This window comes from Colius striatus, chromosome 3, assembly GCF_028858725.1.
Source record: "Colius striatus isolate bColStr4 chromosome 3, bColStr4.1.hap1, whole genome shotgun sequence".
Taxonomy (NCBI): Eukaryota; Metazoa; Chordata; class Aves; order Coliiformes; family Coliidae; genus Colius; species Colius striatus.
Window position 1 is genome coordinate 50,778,328 of NC_084761.1, and position 22,018 is coordinate 50,800,345.

General features: G+C 41.4%; 1 protein-coding gene across 10 annotated transcripts in view; it reads left to right on the forward strand.

The window, feature by feature from the left end:
• The window catches only part of FAM13A (family with sequence similarity 13 member A), a 130,634-nt gene that overhangs the window by 54,988 nt on the left and 53,628 nt on the right, over nt 1-22,018 (forward strand). Inside the window, exon 1 of one of the 10 annotated variants that reach the window (XM_061992411.1) lies at nt 4,634-4,699. The exons of 8 other annotated variants lie outside the window; for them this stretch is intronic. Coding sequence is in view for 1 of the 2 variants with exons in the window: in XM_061992410.1 (XP_061848394.1) it covers nt 14,060-14,097 (38 nt within the window). In the remaining variant the exon portion in view is untranslated. Of the gene's footprint in view, nt 1-4,633; nt 4,700-13,999; nt 14,098-22,018 lie in introns of those variants that run through there. One more of the 10 variants, XM_061992410.1, reaches the window with a different exon arrangement.

Genomic DNA, 22,018 nt, shown 5'->3' on the forward strand with positions numbered 1-22,018 from the left:
AGGGGTTTTGTCTTTCTGGCAGGAATGATGATAGTACTGATGTTGTTCAGACAAGGCAGAGAACAAAAGAGTATCTATCTCAATTTTCTGTAAGAGTCTGTCAGTCTAGAGCATCTATAAGAATATCTGCCTAAAAGAGTATCTTGAGTTTTGATTGCTGGTACTTTGTCAATGAGGTGAACAAGTAATGGCCAGTGTGGCTTCTTGTAAAGGCCTTCCTTGAACATCTGAACCAGTGTCTTTTTGTTGTTCTCAGGATGTTAAATTGAGTCTCATTCCCTTTCTTCTTGTGTCTAGTGCGGCACATAAAGGATTCAGGTTACTGTCAGAAATTACTGTATGCTACTGAAACTTGGGGCTGGCCTAATGTGGGAATTACATGTCATGAAACATGACACTGCAGTGCCTGTGCATACCAACACAGAACACAAAGCAGAGGCAGTGCTGCCAAATATCTAATGGAGTACTTCACTGTGTAAGCAGGAGACAGGTGCTATTCTCAACACTCTCACAGACAGACACCACTCAGCTTACCAGATGAGTTAGCAAATTATGCACCAGTACCAGAGTTTTATTTGTAATAATGGTAGGACAAGTTAGGAAATTATGCACTAATACCAGATTTTGCATCATAATGGTGGTGGTGAAGCATAGATGTCAAATCCAGTTTCTAGCTCTCGCAGGTACATGTGCTCTTTAACATCTGGCATTGTCAGGGATGTGTTTTTCTGTCCCCAAGCCTGCCCCCAAAACTCCTGCAGTCAGAAGACATTAGGTTTGTTAGCGTATCATCATGAATCCACCTACTTTTCACTGAGATGAGTTAGGAAACAATTACCAAAGCAGGTCAATCAGCAAAACTGAGAAGGCAATGCAGTTCTCTCAGCTAGGCAGGGTCAAGCAGGTGGGTCTGGCTTAGAAGTTATGGCCTCTTGCATTGATATACTGAAGCTCAGCAGAGAGTGTGATCTGCTACATCCTGCAAGGTATAAAAGGAAATCAAGTGCTCAAGAGCTGAAACAAAGAACCGCTAAGTCTGATGTCTGGGAAGGTATGAGTGACTGACATACTTCATGAGGTGCCTCAAAAAAAGCTATTATCTTAGGAGAGCATTCCACAAAATACATTTTTATTATTATTTGCTGTAGGAATTCATACTTTCCTGTCAATGTGTAATTCCTTAGAAGAGTGCTCTTGAAGTATGGGACAGTTAGGACAATACTGGAACAGGACATTAAGCACCAAATGAGATGGGTTTGTAATTAGGCAGAAACCTAATCTCCATGCTTAGACCTTGAGATGAAAGATGTCTGCATCTCTAATTTTATCTCAGAAATTAATAAGCTGTAGAAATGAATTCTCTTCTAATCCTGTTTTCTTCAAGAGTGGCCTGGTTTTCCGTCCTGTATCACACTTCTGTACATATTTACCTAGTTGGACAGAGTGTCTGCACTGCTGATAGCTTCTAGTATGTTTCTGTCAGTGAACTACAGCTCCTACTGTAGAAGTGTGTAGTGCTTGTTGTTTTCTACCCAGCATCATGGTGGCAGGTTGTTGAGCAGAATGGGATGGAGAGGAGACCCGGGACCACCCTTAAGAGGAAGAGGAGAGAGAGGTCTGTAGCAGACCTAACACACTTAGGGAACATCCATCTGTGCAACAGTCAAAGACCTTGATTTCTTGGCATTAATCTAATGCTCTGATGTATCAGGAGTGGTTTTAAACATGCTTGTGACAGCCTTGTGTCACTTTGGTGTAATCTAAGCTGACAATGAGGTATTGCTTGGTATTATCTCAGTGCAAGACTATCTTAGGAGTTTTCATTTTTTTTCATCACAAGGACTCTCACATCTGACCTAGGCTATAAAATACTTTGCAAACGTGCTGCTCTTCTTGTTAGGAAATTTTGTGTGACCAGGTACTAACAGTTCTTAAATAAATGCTATCATTAATTATATATAATTATCAGAAATATTTTAGTGAAATGACTGTTATCTGCTCAGCTATTGTCCAATCTTTGTGAGAAGAGACTAAAGGTTGTTCTTAGCAGTGATAATAATTTGCTGTTTCATGCAAACACCTGGGATTTGTTTCCTTTCTGTGCTCACATACCATGATATGAGTGGATTAGAAGCGGATGAAGCGCTACACAGACTGGTAGAAGCAGAACTCCACCTTGAGCACGCTCAAGTCTAGCAGCAAATTAAAAACCACACATGCTAAGCCCGTAAGGTTGCCCCAGCAAGGACTGTAATATTTAATAAATTTTCAGTCAGTTTACTTTGACACTAGAGAGAGAAAATGAGACTCCTGGTTGATTAGTAATTTTTTTGTACTACTGAAAATACCTCTCAGTATGGACTTTCATATAGCTGACCTTCAAATGAAGATCTGCATGTTAAGTGGCAGCTACATTTGTAACTATGTCTTCTAGAACAGCTTACCAGATTTTTTTTTTTAAATATTGAGATACATGTTCTGCCTCTTTACAGGTATGATATTCCTCATCACAGGAATTTTTTAAGGTGCTGCTGTCATTTGAAGTACATGATATCTCAGTGGCAGTCAAAACATACTGCAGAGCATAAAATCTGTATCACCTTCTGTTCACAACAGTTATCTTAAGAAAATGGTATTTGTAAAGTTGTGCTCTTTTTTCTGACCAAAACAGGTGAATTAACTATATGTACTCATAATCTCCACTAGCACATAATGTATGCATTCTCTTGAAAATTGCCTCATTATTATAGCTGTGTGCCAAGGGCAACTGCTAATTATACAATAGCAGAAAAACACACCTATAATGCAATCCCAAAACAGTGGAGAAGAAAGAAAGAAGGAAGGAGCAGGAGAGAAGAGACTAATCCTCTGAAACAGGCAATATGCACTCTGTTGCATATTTCTGTGAAGCTTATCTCATTTTTGCAAGAGCTCCAGTGCAGAGCTATAGAGCTGGGCAGCCAAACTTCTGAACCCTGTGAACCACAAACATACTTTTTCTTTACCTTGTTGAGAGCCACAGGACCCACACTACAGACCTCAGGAACTCAGGGAGGTAGCAGCTTTGAGACTATGGTGTAGACAGGAGTGAATGGGGCTCCCGGGGGCCTTATCAGACTCCAAGTAAGGGGCTAGGGTGGGCTTGCAGCTCTGTGAAGCTCAGAGTTCCTGTTTGGGTCCTTCTTTCTTTTTGCTTTCTAGAAGGAAAAATCCTGCTCAAAGCTTTGGTTCAGAAGGGACATACATAACTGCCGTAGCCACTAGAGTGATTTTGGATATGCCTAGAGGTGCTAAAATTTAAGTGCTTCAAATAACAGATTCAAATGGATTTTACTTCAGAGATAAGATATATGAAGATTTAAGTGGATACAAAGGTAGAAAGGTCTCTTGTAAGCAATGCTCTTAGCCTTTCATGCTAAACTTCGTACACATGGAAAGCAAAGGGATAGCCTTCAGACAGGATTGAAAATGCTTCCTGCAGCCAAAATGTGAGGCAGAAACGTCTTTCCTAATGCTGACTCAGAAGTGCATGCTGTTTGCAGGCTTTTGCTGTCACCATCCTGGATCTTTTGCCTGAAAGGGCACTGAAATAGGCTCTGCTGTTTTATGTATATCTTCTAGCGCTTGTGCACCTCTTCGCAGTTCTGGTACTGTTTTGAGGGAAGAGCCTTCACTGCGGGGCACCCAGCTGCTTGTGGTGCTGTTGGGCTCTGTATATGTTCCCCCGGTGGAAAGAGCCATCAAAGGAGTGCAGCCCTTTCTTGCTAGTAGTGCTCAGGTGCTGGGGAGTGCGTGCATATATGGCATCCAGACTTTGTGAAAAACTTTGTGCAGTTCCTAAGAGCCAAAGCTTAGAGCAACCATGACAGTTGTTCCGTAAGCAAGCCACCTTCTCCAGTTCTTTTTAGTCGTGTCTGTGTGTGCCAAAGATCATAAATTCCTGTTTGTGTCTGCAGTCACAGCTGCAGCGAGATACCCCGTGCTGGCTTTCTAACATGTGCATATTCTCAAAGAGAAGGTTTGTTTATAACAACCTTTTGTTCACAAAGATCCTTATATCTGGCCTATGTCCTGCAAATAAAGGGATCACATGCTGTGGTAGCCTTCCTAAAATAAAGGGTGGGTTAATGTACTCTGCTGCACCCTCTTCTTAATGATACTGCATGTTCTCACTGTTAATTTTTGAGATACAAAAACATATGTATTTGTACACTGAGAAGTTTGTGCTTACTATAAACACTTTCCTTATTTATTAGCTTTCCTTTTAGCAGCTGCGGTTTAAAACCAAGGCAAGCCAGAACTTACCATTATGTTCTGGCATGTGATAAGAACTTGGGTGCCTGTTGTTGCCAGAACAAATCGAACAGAGGGGCTGGTGTTGTTTGCTTAGCTGACTATTTTTGTTTAGGTTTGGGTTTTTTTTTTTTTGTTGTTGTTTTTGAAGCCTGTCATGCCAGTACATTCAGTCCCTATCCAAAGAAATAATTTGCCTTATCACTCAGGAGCCTTGCTGCCAGGTTTACATAAGGGATTGTGGCCAGGCAGGCCCTCCAACAGCCATAGATTCTTCGAGAAAACTGCTCAGGAAAGGAGCAAAGGTCTGGAATGAAGTCAGTGGGGAGGTGGTGAGAGTGGTTGCCTTCTGCATCATTAGACAGAGCCTCTGCCCTGAGCCCTCAGAGAGGACTTTTTATGCAAGGTATTGTTGCTGTTTGTCACTTTCTGTCTTTAGGTTGTGTTGAGTTAGTTTTTCCAAGCTGACTCATTTAACTTTTGAGAGTACATTTGTCTCCACCCTTCTATGCAATCAATTCCCTTCTTTCTTGCATTGTGAGATGCTGGCAGTAGGAACTGCCTTGCATAACAGTTGTTAAGAAAAGCATTCAGTTTTCTAAAAACACAGCCACAAAGACATATGATTTATGTGTCTCTCAGGTAGGTGACTGCGAATGGCAAGTCAGGGTGTGGTCTCAGCTCTTCCTGGGTTCTTGTCCCTTGTCTGCAGCCAAGACATAATGACAGTCACAGAAACATGTAATTATGTAGATTTTTTCCATGCAAGTCACCTGGGTGGATCTCAGTTTACTTTTCCAAGCATTTGCCTTCTCTCTTCCACCCTGAACAGGTTACTCCTCTGGGTTAGGCTTTGTGCATTATGCTGTTCTAACTTTCCTATTTAGTTCTAGCCACCTTATCTTTGCCTGTTTATGTGAGATTTACCTGGTGAGAAATTATGACTTGTGGGATGGAGAACATTTTGAATCAAATGCCCTGACCTGTGCTACAGAAGTGGAAGTTCATCTTGTAAGCAACAGGAATCATAAATGAAACAAAAATGTGATGACTGTTAGATATAGAAAGCAGGACTTTAATGCCATAATGTGCATATGGAAACAAAAGTTCTTATTTCAGTCCATGAGCCAAGCATCTTAGCTTTTCCTGTTTCCTGGGCCAGCATCCAGCAGCCTTGGAAACCAGAATGGGACTACAGTAAGTTCACAGCAATTGAGTAACAAAGCTGAAAAAAAACTGACTCCCTTTCAGTATCTCAGGCATTTTCCTCCTAGCTAGAAGGATTCTGTATTCTGTCAGAATCTTTATTCTATTTTTTTATAGCTGCTTTTGCTGTGAGGAAGAAGAACCCTCATCTCATGAGGCTGATGACTTTCTGATACCAAATGTGTCAGATAATAGTTTTTGCTGTAGGAAATATTCTGCAAACATCTGTGACAATTTTGAAGCCATTTTCAAACAGCAGGATAGGTGACCTCTTACAGGAGAAGGCACAGTGGAGTGGATAATAAGGAATTTAAGACAGCCTTGGAAATCTTCCTGTTTTTAATGTTTGTGTTTACAAAAAACAAGACACTCATTGCTAACCTGTCTTACTAGCAAGTAGGGAAAAGGCAAAGCCGCTGCACTTTGACTTGATTTGTTTTTACTGCAGTGACTGAGTGGTTCCCTCTCTTGTGGCTTCCTTAGCCTGTCTCCTGAAATGTCTGGTGCATTGTTCAGCTGAGGAGGTTCAGCAGAGCAAGCCTGTTTCCGGCAGCTTTGCAGAGTAAGCAGTTTTCTACCACCTGAAGCTGTGAGGTACTCCTTCCTGTGTGGCTTCCCAGAGGGGACCTGGGCCCACGTCCTGCAGGCAGTTGCAGGAAGATCAGCAGGCAAAGGTCACGGAATTCTGAGCCAGGCTTGTTTGCTGCTGCAGTTTCCCAGTTCAGCTAAAAGAACTGTGCATTTGGACGTTGAGTTCAGCACGTTGCAGTGTAGACTGAAGGAGTTCAGCTGTGACTTCGCATGACACACGTGCATATTTTTAATCAAAGTGATCAGCTGGCTGTCTAACAAGAAAAGGTTGGGAATGGTGGAGCAGAATTGTCACTCACTTTGCTGTTGGCACTTTGCTTGCATCTATTTGTCTCTGAGATGTTTCTGTGTTGTAAAATTCTCCTCTTTCATGGTCAGTGGCCATGAGAGATTTCCTCTCATTATATCTGTTGTGAGGAACATGATCCAAACTTGACTGCTTATCTGCAAACTGCACTTTCTCACACTGGCTTAGTGCCTTCTTTCTGTCCTGAGAGCTGCAGTTAGGAAGTGTAGGTTTTTTTATTCTGCACCTGCTGCAAGAAGTGTATTTGCACTAGGGATGACTGCAAAGGGTAGCCACTAGGTAATTGCAAAGAAATTACTAAAGGCTGCTTGGATGCTAATGACTTTCATCCACTAAGGCTTTGACAGGACTCCTGGAAACAAAAGATTCCACCACCAGCTCCTCCGGCCCTTTCAAGGTCTCCAGGCTTTCTACATTCAGAAGGTCTGAGTCATATTAATGGGAAGGATTAATATATCTTATAAAATAACATTTTTATTGTCCTGCATTGAGGTTAGGAACCACCTAACAACCATGAAATGATGACTCTCTTGGGAGCACTGCTAACTGTGCACCATGTTCTATAAAATCTATAAAACCCACCCTGAAACTGCAACAGGTGTCAAACTGAAAAACAAATCACGAGATCACCATTTTGAGAGGACTCCTGAGCATCCCGAAAAATAAGTTTCCCTCTAAATTCTTATTAGCATTTGCTGGATTTATGCCTCTTGGGTAGAAAAACTTGGATTTTTCCCAGAACTCTGAAGATGGGTTGTGAAGTTGCAATCTTACAGACTTTTCTCTTGTTCTGAATGTTCCTGATAACTTCTGGTGAACTTCTGTTTCCCTCCAGTATCCATTTGTGCCACTGGCATTGTACAGACTGGCCTGCAGCAGGATAGGAGAGTTTGTGCTCAGGGTGAACACATACAGAGTGGTTAGACTCAAAGCTGGTGTTGTGAATAAGGGACACAATAGTGGGCTGGACTGATTGAGCCCAGCATCATTGTATCTGACTATGCTTAAACAGTAGTTCATGTTTCTTGATGTGTGCATAGCTGAGAAGCCCTAGGACTGCACTAAGAGGGCTGTGTTCTGGTCAAATACACTCAAGTTTTAATATATCAAATAGGAGTTGTGTTTTAGCCAGGATATCCCTTACTTAGATGACAGATACATCTTCCAGCTCTAGGCAGAGAGATGGAGTTATTCTCACCCAACTCACTCTTCGTGCCTTCCAGTTGGAGTCAGTCTGTCCTGCCAAGTCATCTTTTCCTAACAACTTCTCCTGAGAGACAGGCTGGCCACTGGAGCACTCGTGCAAAGGCAGCACTCTTTTCAGTCGCGTCATTAGCTGAAGAAGAGGAGCTATTTCTAGAGGGTTTTTCTGCAGGGTAACTCTGCCAGACTGCCTCCCCTGCCAACACGGACATCAGTTTAACTTTCAGTGGAGTAAAAAACCATGTGCACCAAACATGAATGGTGTAGCCTGCTCCTCTGCTTTGCTCAGCCCCTTCTGATATGGTGCAGTTATTTTCATAAGGCTAAGGGTGATCTACATGCATTACACTTGAAGATGTTTTAGAGAGCAGGAAGCATGTTAGATGCAGAGGCATGGACTTCAAAGGATAGTTATTTTGTAGAGGATTGGAAAGATGTTTTTGGAAAGTGAGAAACCAGTGACATTTTTGGTAGGAAATGTAAATAATGCAGGGAGTACCAAGGGCTCATTTAAAAATTTTTGGCATCTTTTGCAGACAAGTGAGTGCTTTGCTTGTGTGTTTTCTATGGCAAACATTTTCATTGGTCTGAAACAGATGAATTTTTAAAGGATCTCTGTGCAGACCATTTTATAAAAACAACGGTTTAGAGGAGTGGGAGAAATTTCATTAAACATTAATATTTAGGAATTTCATCATACTAGCAGAGCTTTGGATAAAGACAGCTTTGAAAATAACTTGTACGTGACATAACCCCTGCCTGCTTGCTTCTCTCCCATGATCCGGCCCTTGAACTAACTGGTGCAAATGAAGAACCTAGTGACCTGTTGCAGAGCATGCTTTACCCTGTTCCCACAGCAGATTAGCTGGCACAACCATCCATTACTTGCTGCTTTCCCAGAAAACCCTTTAGGAACCTACTCCCAATCCTCCCCCTTCTGCAGGAGGGAGGCCAAGAAATAGTTTCTGGGCTATCCCATGGGGCAAGAGTCCTTTGGAACAAGTTAAAGCGGCTGACAAGCGGGTGTGGCAGTGTTTGCAAAGGACACTACTACTTAATGAAGAGCAGCCACAGCAGCTAATCTGGCTCTCCTGGGAGCTTGGGTCGTCCCTCTCCATGGGAAATGCACTTACATGCTGATCTGTAGGCTCAGATCAGGAACCCTGCAAACCTGAAGCTCTGAGAAGCTTGGCGCTTACTTTTGTCCCTGCAAGTTTAAGGAACAATTCTGAAATGTGTTTCCTCCTTAATAGATTTTAACTAGCTTTGTTTAAAAGGTAATTTGGCCTCCAAGTTGCAGGAAGAAACAGATATGCCAACAATACTTGTATTTCTATGCCAGTGTGAAAAATATATGGAGTAAAATGAAGTCAACATAAGAGCAACCTGCTTCTCTTTTGGACAAGATGAGTATTAGTTAAGAAAACGAGTAAGAGAATTCCCCAAATTACAGTTTATCTATGGCTTGGTGTTCCTAAACACAAGCAACTGTAAGTTGTAAGAACATTAAAAATTCACCATCATCTTTGATGAACTGTGTCAGTAGTTAGTTATTCTCACTATTTAAAAATGTCTCATTTCAAGTAATATTTTGCCTCTCTTTGACTCCCAGCCATTGTGTCTTGTTCAGCTTATGAGTACTAGGTCAAATATTAATGTTTTCCTGCATGCATAGACTGTTTTTGAAAACTACTAAACATATGGGGTTTAGCTCTTGTGTTCCCTTCATGAGTTGTCTCTGAGTACTCTTCAGTCGTTCACAACTTGCTTGAGAATGGCAATTCCTGAACTCATCAGTCTTCTGTGGCAACCACCCCTGTAGGAAATACAGACATAAAACACCTTTTCCATGCAGTATCCGTGTTGATGGCTCTGAAGCCCATGTTAATTTCTTTAGCCACAGAGTCACTCAGGGATTGTATAGAGGTTCTGATCTGGCAGGACGCTGTATCCCCCTATAGGACATGTCATCTTGCATGTATTTTCCAGGTTTGAAACCTCTAATACACACAACATACAAAAAGAACCACCAATTTTATTTTACATTTCCTTTCAGATAGTTGATAAAATCATTAAGCAATACAGGGCAGAGTACCAGCCTTGAAAGTCACTTTTAGTACTTACCCTCTTTCTGAGGATTCCCCTTTTACTAAATTACCTTTTTGACATATTAGTTGCTCTTTCTTGCCATTTGCGCTCTTTTGGACAGGGCCTCTTTAATCATCTGCCTGCTTTGTTTGGACATGAAAGCCTACAGTTTCCAAGTATGGTTTCTATTTACATGTGACTTGCTTATATCTTATGTGCACACAAATCTTCTGGCCTGTGGGAGATTTTCCAGGGTATTTCTCATTTATAATTGGAGATGTTTATATGCACAGATACCCTAAAGAGAAAAATGCATGTGTGTGAACGTAAACAATGACATTTTAAATTTTGTGTTGGTGGTCTTTTGAAAAGCACATTCTTTAATTTTCAGTCTGATGATATCTTTGCTTTGCATTCCATGTTTCTACCAGGGGGGAAATTATTGCATACTTTGGTAAACACTATGGGAATACATTGATGGTATTGAGCCTACAGCATCTTAAAAGCCCACAGATTTTATCAGACTGGGCAAGATTTTTTAAAATTTAAAAAAGAAAAAAAAGTATCTCATTTGTGTATGACAGTACAGTGAGGCCCAGAATAACTGCATTTCGGGAGGCAGACACAGCCACATTCTCATAGAATCTATTATCCATATCACTTATATCTCACATCCTCTGGTGCTGTTCATATATCATCTTTTGTTGTTTTTATACACTAAGAAAATTGCTTGATGTGCGGCCAAGTATGAAAAGGAAAGAAAGAGGAGAAATCATTTCTGTAATGATGATTGACAAGAGACTTCCTTTCCAAATCTGGATTCATTCTTTAAACATCGATGGTGGTGGAGCAAAGTGATTATTCATATTTAGTTCCAGTCAGTGTTTTTTTCCTTTGTTGAACCTCAGTAAGAAATTTGCAAATCAAATACTTTCAACCCAGGTGTTGCCTTGAGCTTCAGTAGGTGCTGAAGCATGCAGGTATGTGTTGGTATTTTAGAGGACTTCATCATTGTTGTTTGCTGACTGTTTTCCTGAAGTATTTGTAATACATCAAGAAGCATACACAGTCAGTGGAGAGGATACGGTGCCTGTGCTGAGAGAGGAGATTTGTTTCCCCATCCTCTATATGTATGTTTGCTGGTACCATAAATAGCCACTGCAGCATGTTATTGCTGCCAACAGATGTTTGGCCTTTCTGAGCAATAGGAATGCGAGAATTGTATTAAACGTACAGAAGAGGTTTTGTTTTCTGTGTTTATCATGGGAAAATAAATTCAACAAGCACAAACAAATGCAAACCAAAATGTTGTATTATCCCTGTTTTATATATGATAACCCAACTTGAATTATGCAAGTTAAAAAGGGCACAAGAGGACAGGAGGAGAGTAAGAATTCCTGCTTCTGTCTAGTAGCAAGTTGGCTTTAACGTAAACATGTGTGAGAAGGAAGTGGAATTGTTTGGAGATAAGAATGAAGTTTTCTGGCAGCTTTTGTCTGCCTACTTTGTGCCACAAGCTGTGGTCCATACCCATGGACAGGCAGGTGAAGAACTAAGGAGCTTTGTGCTCGTTTAGCAGGACGAGAGATTCAAAGGGCCCATTGAGATGTTGGAAACTGAAGTAAGGTGATGTGTGCACTGTGGGCTGATTTCTCACTGTTTGAGTAGCAGGTAGTACTAATCTTACTTATTGTTGGCCACTCTACTTTAAAAAATTTCCCTCTGACATTTCTCCATGTTAAGATCTTTTATTGCAGTATCCACAACTGCTTCAGGAGCAATTAAAACCTTGTGAAACCAGCAGTGCTAGCAAAAGTCCACCAGCTGCATTTTTCATCTTTGATTTCCTTTCTTTTAATGGATGGTGAAGTTGTTTGCCAGTGGGTGTGCAAGACAATGTGAGCTAGGATACCTCTTTTTAGTTGTGCTGTTTTTGGCAATGTTAAAGAGGCAGACAAGGAGGAAGAAAACTGATACTCCATTGAGAGGACTCCAAAAGAAGAGAAGAGTAACAGAAGGTGGATTCAAAGGTGCTTACGGCACAGGGTGCCCTGGACAGCTTAAACATTCTGCCAAGGCATCTGGCTTTGATCTTAGCATGATGCCATGAACTATCCTTCTTTCCTGATGCTAATTCATCAATTAATCTTTCTGGTTATTACAGCGTATCTTTTTGTTAGTGAATTCTTTGTCAAGGTTCTTAGTACTTTTAAGCTCATTTATACAGCAAGTCCCGTGGAAGTTATGACAACATAGCTAGAGTATAAATTTGGAGTGCAGCAGTTATTTGAGTTATTTGACTTCTGTTTATTCAGCAAACTGCTCTGGGGAACCCTGGCTTTCCCCATTTAGATGGATCTTTAGTTAAATGTGAAATACAAATTAATATTTTTTTTTTTTGCATCCTGATGGTGACACTCAGTTTATAGAAGTATAATAAACTATGAATAATTGTATATGTATAAAAAAACATTGGCCAGGAAGAGGCAATTTGATTTATTGTTGAATTGTGAAACAGTACAAGGTGCTTTTGTTTTATACTGAAACAGTTCTATATATCAGAATAAAATCTTTCTCTCATTATTTTAGTTGCTTAAGAGCACAAATGGCACTTTTAATTTAACAGGAAGTCATCAAGATATTAATTTAATTGCCACAGATAAGAGTAACCTGGATCTGTGATGGCAGTGTGCTTTGTCAGCATTGCTGACTTTCCTAAAAAGGGGCCCTGTGCTGTGCCTGTGGTGCAGCACAACAGGCTTGTGCTGAGGCAACGGGGCAGAAGCATTACTAATGCTCTTCTTCCAGTCAGCCTGCTGACAGGAGCAAATGTTAAAGTTCAGCGTAGTGAAGCGGAGCCATTTCGTGGTTGACCTCCGCATCTCTACTCTGTGCAACTGCTTTCTCTGGCCACAGCTGCCCACTGCTCTTTTTTGATGGAAAACGCCCCAGCCTCCTACTGAGAAAGGTCAGGTCCTGTTAGGTATCTCTGTGAAACGTCTGATACCCTTCTGCCAACATGTGAGTGACTGCTGCTTCTCCAGAAAGCTGATGTAGCTCATGTTTAATTTGCATGACCTACATCTATAGGCCACAGCAGCTTTCTCCCAAATGAATGCCAGCCCTTGCTGGGTTTGAAGGTGACAGTGCTTTTAACATTGACTCGAACTTTTGAAGAGTAGCTGTGCCAGAATTAGTTTCTGCCACCTAAGATTTTGAAAGGTTCCACTCTCTTATGCCCGTTTATCAGTTTGAGATTGTCCCCTTCCCTGTTCCATAAAGTATACAATGTGGAAACATTGTAGGGCAGCAGCAGAAGTATTTCTATCCAATGCAGGGGGAAGCTGAAAGCAATTCCTTAGGTGTTCTGGGCAGGGGAGATGCAAAGGTGAAAAATAGGTGTGCTCCTTCGGCAGATATCAAGCATTTTAGTGCAAGGCCTTCTTACGAATTCTGTGCTATTGGTTTTAAAGACTGCTGTGTCCTGGAAAGTGGCACACCTGTTACTTGGGATTCTTTTGTTATTGCTCTTCCCAGCCCCGAATTTCCACCAAATAAAGTGGTGTGATTCGTTCTTTCAGCGTTTGGTCAGCATCCACAGATGTAGAAGCAGAAATGCTTGAGTGGCACACTGGTAACATCAGTAAAAATAAGCTTGGCTTCTGCTACACTTACATCATCACTTCAAACGTTGAGTTCTATGCTTCTCTTTGCTGTGTGTCTGAATCGGTTGGTCAGCTGCAGCACAAAGCATCCAAACTCCAGTAGCATTTACTGAAAGACAAAGAGATTGTAAGTTCAAAGGCCTGCTTTGCAAGCCCCTATAGATACCTATATATGGTGAAGGTCCGTGGCTTGATACAGCTTGCAGAGGAAGAGTGTCTCGGGAATGGGATCAGTTTCAGGTGGGATGGGTGCCTGCTGAGTGCCATGCTCATGTGCACCCTGCCTGCCTCTGACTGCACCCTGTGTGGTCCTGGAGAGAAAGGTTGTAGGGTGTTATAGTTACTAAAAGGGATACAAAAGACCAGGTGGGGTGTTTTTGTTAAAAGGTGTCCTGTGGTAATTCGCCCGCCGCTTGTAGGTCCAGGACCAACTGGATATCATAAATCTCTCTTGGCGAACTGTCGGATGCTTGCCTAGGCAGGTAGGGGGCAGAGGCCGGCCCCGGGGTGAGTGTCTCTCGCTCCCCGGCTGCAGCGAGAGGGGGCCGGGCCGGGACTGGCGGCCAACCTGGGGCCGGCGGCCCCTTCGCCCCTCCCCGGGGCCGGGCCGCGCCGCTGGCTCCCCGCGGCGAGGCGCTGGCGGCACGGCGCTGGCGGCACTGCGGGCGCGGCGAGGAGAGGAGAGGCGAGGCGGGTGTCCGGCCCCATGGCCAGCATGGCTTGCGAAGTCATCCCCTTGCAGACGTACGTATCTGGACGGGGCTGCCCCCGGCCCAAAACGCTGCGCGGGGTTTGTACCGCACTGCCCGGCCCGGGGCATGGGGGGAGCCGGGGCTCCGGCGCTGCCGGGAGGGGCTGCGGCCCCCCTGCCTGGGCACCGAGGCAGCGTTTATGAAGTTTATGAACGGCACTCCGGGGGTGGGGAATATTTCTGGCGGCGGCGTGTGGTGGGGGGGCGGCTCGAGATAGCGCCCTGAAAACCATACAACCCTGGCATGGGATGGGCTCAGAGGTTTATAGGGATTTCAGTGTTCCAGGGCCATCCACTCCCGGCGAAGGGTCGGGGTCTGTCTGCTCCCAGCGCCTCAGCAAACCTCTTCCTCCTGCCGTTTCACTGCGGCAGGGGCTGTAATGCGGTAAGGCAGCCCGGCCGGGCATGCCCCTACGCACACCCCACCTATAACTGCCTGCCTACACACTCCGCGTGGTCTGCCCTTGCAGCAGCATGGGCGAGAGATTTAGTTTTCAGAGGAAAAGAGATGTTTTGTGTCCAGGGTGGCGAGACACACCTCCTTTCAGCACCAGCCGCAAGTGGTGCCTGTACTGGCATGTGCTTCTGGGATAGCTGCAGTTAGGCTTTTGAAATGACAGGGCAAAGACCCACTGAGGGGAAACATACAGTCCTTTTTCTGAGTCATTAATTTAATTTTTTTTTTAGATTGCTTTTTTAGTTCTTAAAATTAAGCAGGCAATATCTCCTGTAGTCTTATTCAAATTGGCTGAATATCTCTATGTAATCTACAAAACAGTAAATAAGTAACACAATGTGCCATTTCAGCGCTGGTGATGCAGTTTCAGCAGAAGCTGCAGAGATGCTGATTACTTGGACACGATAGAATAGTAACTGAAATTGCTACCCAAACTGTTACTGTCTTGATAAAGCGTGGAGTCTTCTGCAGATAGATGTTTGGCGAGTCTCTTTTGCAGTAATACCGTTATAGGGTTCCATGTTGATGTCAGCAGAGAAACAGAAATGCACTTTGAACGTCTTGAAGTAGTCATAGCACATAATTCCTATTTGAAGAACCGGTCTCACATAATATTTTTAACCTTTCTATGTTCCCGAGGATCTGACAGTCATAGCAGCGATCAGAACAAGTGGTTATTATTGTGCTCTTGACTCTTCACCCCAGCGGAAGATAGGCTTCTTAGGCTAGCTCTAATTAGACTCTGGTTTTTGTTGTTGTAAGGATTAACTCTCCATCAGTTAGAAAAGCATTCTGCACTTTAAATGTGATTTTTTTTTTCTTCAAACTCCCATTAAGCTTTGAGCATGGTACAGAATTATTTTGAGTTTTGCAGTTTAAAAAAAAAAATCATAAAATTCTGCCTTCTTTCTAGTCTCCTTACTCTATTTTTACGATAGGTACGCTATACTTTTAGCACCTAATTTTCTTTAGATCTAGGGGCAGACAAGCACAGACTTCCAGATCCCTTTATAGCAGTGTTCTCCAGGTTGCACCTTTATTTTCCTGTTCTTCCCCTTGGAACATTGTCTCCTCCCTTTTTAGTGCAGAGTTTTGCTGTGAAAGAGAGTCTTGCTGGCTTTGAGCATTTTTTGTCAGCTTCAGGGAAGGGAGTGGTTAGTACCAGCACAGGTAGCAGTATGCTTATATTTGCTGTGAGGTGGACAAGCTGATGCTGCTGTTCCAGCTGAGGATATGGACATTATTCCTGTAGCTGGGTCTAAAGCAGGCTAGTGGCAACCTCTAGGTGTTGCAGCTTGAGGCACTTCCCAAGCTGAGAGTATTCGTCTTCCATGCTCAAGAAAGGGAATGAGCTGCCAGTAATAATCATGCTTGGTCCTCTTCCTGGATAGGTGAACTCCTTCCTGCCTGTCTCCTGCAGGTGCCTTGTTTTGTGTTGTCTTTGGGCCACAAGCTGGCCATGTTGTGCCTGCTACGGGATGAGACTGTGCTGAAGCAATATGAATGCATCTGCGGTTAGTATTTAAAACTTGGGAGAGGGAGAAAGGCTCTGTTTGAGTAACTGTGACATTTATTAAATGACATGTTTCACTAGAGCAGCATAGCATTGTATTTACTAAAGTATCTGTAAACTGTATGTCTTCCAAAAAGTTGTATGATATGCTTGCATAAAACCATATGTACTGTATGTTGTCATTTTAATCTATAGTTAGATGACTGTGGAGTGACACATGATGGGATATGGTGGCCTGCTGTGAGGGAGTGACAGTAGGGACATCAGGGTTTTGTTTTATTGTATGAGAAGAGGTGGAAAAATGAATGTATTGAACCCTCCACTGCAATAGGTGCGATATTGGCCAAGCACTGTGAAAAACTCCCGTGAATGTCATGGGGGGTCATGTTACTGATTTTTCCAATGACCTATCCATCAGTAATTGTCTCATCTGTTGCTAATAGGTTAACATGTTTTCTGAAGAGCATTAGCTTACTTTAATAACCTAAATTCCTAGTTAGAGTGTTACTAATGCTGTTAATGTTTTAAGTCATTTATTTTAGGTCAGTCTATTGCAGACTTAACAAAAACTGCAAAGCTAAAACCTGTGGCAGCTACCTTTGCCAATCAAATCTGCTAGTTTCTGTAGGAGATAAGGGCAGGTACACACTCGGACTTTGTGATCAGCAGCCTCTCGCTTTGCACTTTGCTGAAAGAAATCAAGGCAGAGGAAGAGTGAAACCATCACAAATGTTTTTTTCAAAATGTATCTGATACAAGTAGGGAGTATGACTGATCTGTGTTTTTTTCACCCGTACAGCAGCAGTTGTCTGCCTGGGCTGTCTCACTTGCAATCATCATCGGGGTTGTTTGATTTTACCTTACTGGTTTGTTTGCTCGGGGCTTTTCACAAATACCCAGTATTTTAGCCTGAGAACACCATTTGTTTTTCACAGCACTTTCTTGGTCTTTTGGAATGGCCACTGTGTTCTCTTTAACAGATTAGTCAGCATTTTTGTCTGTAAAGTTGTATTGTAAATAAGACTGATCCTTTGGACTTTGTTATCACTTTCTATCCAAGATATTGGGAGTGCTTGACAAGCCCTAATGAAGTATGTTCTGAAATATGTATGTGAAGTAAAGTATGTCCTCTGTGGGTAGAGAGAACTTGTATCTGATTATTTTGTTTGATTAGTTGGTTCAGTTTTGGTTTGTGTTTGTTGATATGGGTTTTTTCTGTTGGAAGAATGAAAAGTAATTGAAACCTGTGGTTCTCTGTCTTCCTCGAGTCATAGTCATAGCCTATTACAAAATGCTATGTGAATTTTTTGCCTTCCAGGCTCATGTTCGCTACACAGCTGAGTATCCTGTCATGTCACAGCTGTGATGTGATGTGTGTAGGAGCCTGTGGAAGCTCTTCCAGGATACCATTGGGTGGATGGTGGGGGGTATTATGACTAAAAGAGGAAACTGATGTGGCAGTGTTTAAGTCCAAGGTGTCCACCTGATTAAGCAAGAAAATATTATTGTTTGCTTAAAAAACTGGCTCTTAGATACTTTTGTTTGAAGTATGTCAAGCTTTTAACAAACAACCCTGAAATGGAAATCGCTGGTTACTGGTAACAGTTCTTCAGCATTATAATGCAACAGGTATGTGTGTGTTATGCAACTTCACACTGTTAAGTTCTGAGAAGAGGTGAGACTTTGGCTGGTACATTCATTCCGCCTCTTTCTGACCCATTTTCCAGTTTTATCCTACTGAGGACTATTGCCAAACCACAAGAAAAGACACTACCCTGTCTTTCCTAATAAGCCCCAACTAGTTTAATAAGTAAAACAAAAGCAAGCTGTTTAGCATTGACGTCGTTTCATAAAAGATAAACATATTTGCAATCCAGGAGGAGAGTGGCTAGAAAATAATTAAACAAAATTATGCTGTCAAGGGTTCCAGTAGATTCAGATATGTTAATATAAATGGAAAATCAGCCTCTTGCTCACGGTGGCATTTAATGAGCAAGAAGTTCGGCTCATTTCAGCTTGCCATGGGACAACCTGTACTTCCCTAGTGTTGCTTTGAAGTGGAAGGAGATCTATAAAAAGGCTTTGGTGTAATTTTTTTTCAAAGTTCAGGAAACATGCCCCAGTCTCAGCGCCCCTTTCATACACAACCTGCACAGTTATGGCTGTGGCTGTGCTGTTAGTCAGTGTTTGTTAGAATTAAGACTTGTGTACTTGTGCCTTAATCTTGGTTGAAGAAAATAGACTAGGAAATAGTATTTGCTTCTCAGATGTGTACTAGACTGATCCTTCATATTCACCTCAACTTGTCTCTGTAAAACAGTAATATTGGTATTTTTAATGCCAGAGAGAACAGGAGTCAGAAGCTTTAGGAAGGCTAATAAGGAACTCTTCCCCCAAAGAGGACCCCTTCCTACAGCCCCACAGTTACATCACTGCACACTGAGATCTCTCAGGCTTAAGACATATCTTAATTGAGAGACCTTTAGGAGGAACACTGCTGAAAAAACGTCTTTGGGGAAGATGTCAGGATCTTTTGAAGCTTAATATTTAAACCAATACCGATCCACTACCACCTAAGTTATTGGAGATATTTTGGGGAGTATTTGAGTTGAGAATAAAGAAACTGAGTTGTCTGCTATTTTGACATTTGGCTCACTTGGTGGGTAGCTTACGCGGGTACATAAGCAAGAGCTTAACTTGGTTTCAGTGGTAAGCATGGTTAGGTATAAGTGTAACTATTGTGAAGGGTAGAGATAAATATCTGGAGTAACATGTTATGGTTTTGACTATAAGTTACTCCTCAGGGAAAATGCAAATGTTCACATGGAAATAACTGTTACAGAGAAATAACTGTTGAGTGTTTGTTTCTTAGACAGATGCTATATAGTACATTCCTGTCCCACTCTGATTAAGGGTATAGAACCATTGCTTGACAATTGATGGTAAGTGCTGACTTCACGATGACCAGTGTATCACCAAAGTGTTATTATTTAGATTCAATTTATGATTATTCTTGCATCAAGGATGATACCATTCTTTTGCATAAAATACCTCAGCTTATATTGCCAACTGTTTCTCATTTGCAAAAACATTACCTTTTACCCACTACTGTGAAGCACAAGCTATGAGTAAATAATTCAATTGAGATAAGTATGCAATAAATTTTCATGAACAGTTTCAATCTTGCATTTGTCATAAGCTTGAAATAACTGTTATGGGGAAATGACTTGGGGTAAAAAAGAAGTGATGAAAAAATTGTGAATGAGACATTCAGCAAAAAGTACTACTGTGGCCTCAAAATAGAGGCTTCTTTGAAATTTTTAGTTGTTTCTAGTGTTGTTAATGTTGAATGTCAGAATGAGTAAATAAACAATATCATTAAAGTCCTTTGCAATTGCAAAAATGGCATGTCTGTTAATCCAAGGTGGCTCTAAATGGTGTGAGGAAAACAAGAGGGAGGTAACTTTGAAGTCTTAACAACTCACTCAAGCTTAGCCTTCCTTCTCCTCCCCCAAAAGCCACATTAGCTTTTGATATCATTAGTAATTTGACGCCACTGCATTTTCAATGCCTTTTTGTTTGATTGCTTTAAAATTAGAAGCAGCCATCTCATTGCCTGAAAAAAGTATTCTCACTACAAAATAATTAATTTCTTTTGAAGTGCAGAATATCTGTGGTGGAATAGAAAGCCAGCCTTTTCTTATCTAACTTTTGAGGTTAGAACAAACAGAGCCTATGGCAAGGCATTAGGAAAACATGACCTTGGTTGAACAGTGTGACCCCCACCAGTGTCTAGGCCCTTCATCTCTGGTGCAAAATGTTGACACTTGACTCAAAGTACATTTTCATGATTGAAAAAAAAAAAAACAACCCACCAAAACCACACAACAAAATAAACACCATATTTTTTAAAATTTGATCGACTCAGTGTCCTGTGTAACTTTTGAAAAGAGATGCGGGGTAGGAAAGCAGTGGTAGCTTTACAATGGAGGTTCCAGTGCCAGCAAGTCAGGACGGAAGAACTGCTGATAAGTAAAACAAGGGGAAAGGGCCCTGAGCCACCCTCTGACTTGGGGTGAGAGATCTGGCCAGTCTTTGACACACTGCAAGTAAATAAGCAAGTATAAGAATAAGCAAGTATAAAAAGACTGTAAGTAAATAAGTTGGGAGCACTCTGTCTAAATGACCATGTTAGAGCTCCATCTCTGGAAAAGGCTGAGTAGCTCCTTTGTTCTTTGAAGGGCAAGATGAGACCAATGCAGTGAAGGAAGGTCATCATCATTGCATATTTGAGAATGCAATGGGTGAACAGTTGCCTGTAATATTCCTGTTGCAAGAGGAGGGGGCAAAAAAAGGTAACTGTGGTTCTGTAATGGAGATTTATCGTTTAACAGTTAGACTTCACCCAAGCTTTCCTATTTCCTTCTTTAGAGATGAGACAGAAAGGATGAGTTGCGTAAATACTGTAAAGTACATGTGCCTGAAAATCCTAAGATGCGTTAAACTGATGGGTGGGCAATACTGATGTTCCTTCCTGTCTGACAAACGTTTTTGCTACCTCAGTGGAGGTCACAAATAAAACAATATTGCTTGTTTAACTGTAAAATAAAAGATTTTTCAGTTTGGCTGGCATTTGTTTTGGCTTTTAGGAAGAAGGAAGTGATCAGATATTTAGGTATCCTTTAGGTGCATGAGAAATTGCTCTCCCAGGTATTGCGTGAAAGAGCAATTCATTCCTGTTTAATATCTTAGCTTGGGGGAGTTATGTATATGTCTGAGAAGAAAGAGATTACTGTATTTTGCACTCACCTGCTTGGAAAGTAATCAGCAATAGATGAATAAATAACTTAAGTTTTTTAAAGTTATTTATTCCTTCCATGCCTTCTGGCCATAAAGCATGTGTAAAGCTGGCCAAAAAAAAAGAAAAGAAAAAAGAAAGAAAAAAAAAAAAACAACCCACCACCTAATTTGCCACTAGATTTGCTTGCCTAATGGATGTATTCTTTGCTGGACAAGCTAGGAATTTAGACTGTGTAAGAGATGCACGTCAGAAGGACTTGTACCTGCCGTACTATAGACAGCTGACTTGGTGTGCCAGGTCACTGTGCCAGGCTTTCTAGTTTTTTCTGTAAAGATTGTATATCCCTTTAACCAAATAGGAGTTATGCAGTCCAAGTACAGTACAGTTAAATCTTAAACATATCTTAATAACTTTGAGTGTTTTCTTTTAAAAGGATATGTGGTAAAAGGGGCTTCCTAGCAATACTAATAAACACTTCAGTAAAAGGTGTTTTAAAAACAAGTAAGCAGTTGGGGTTTTTTATCAGCAGAGTGAGATTGATGAGGAGTTCTACATGGAAGGTTTTAAACTGATTTCTAGCCTGTTTGTTGTGTTATATCAACTGATGATTTATGTTTATGATTCATATCTTGGACATTTTTGCATGCTTACCTGTCTCTCATATCCAAAACTATGGATACATACAATTTTCATTTCTTTCATTAAACTAATCTGTGCTTGTATGTATCATATAAGCACATCTGTTTGTTACCGTACAACAGGAATAATTCATTATTTCATAAAATAAAAAACAAAACTCTTATGCTCTAAGTGATTGCAGTAAGACTTGGTAGTCTCACATCTACTTTGAGAGATTGTGAATTATGTTGGAATCGTTGGTTTAAATAATCTTATAATGTACACAGATCATGTCTTCCAACTTGCACAGATGACTTGACTAAAGTGCATGAAGTTAGAGAAGATGTTTGGGATACATTATTATCTTGGAGCTCTTTATGCTACATGCAGCTACTAATGAGTGCTGCTCATGTATAAAATTATAAAGCACTGTTGGGTAGGAGAGATTAAGCACAGTTACAATTATTATAAAAATTTGATTGTGAAAGTGTGACTGAAAAAATGTGAAATTTTTAAATACGATAT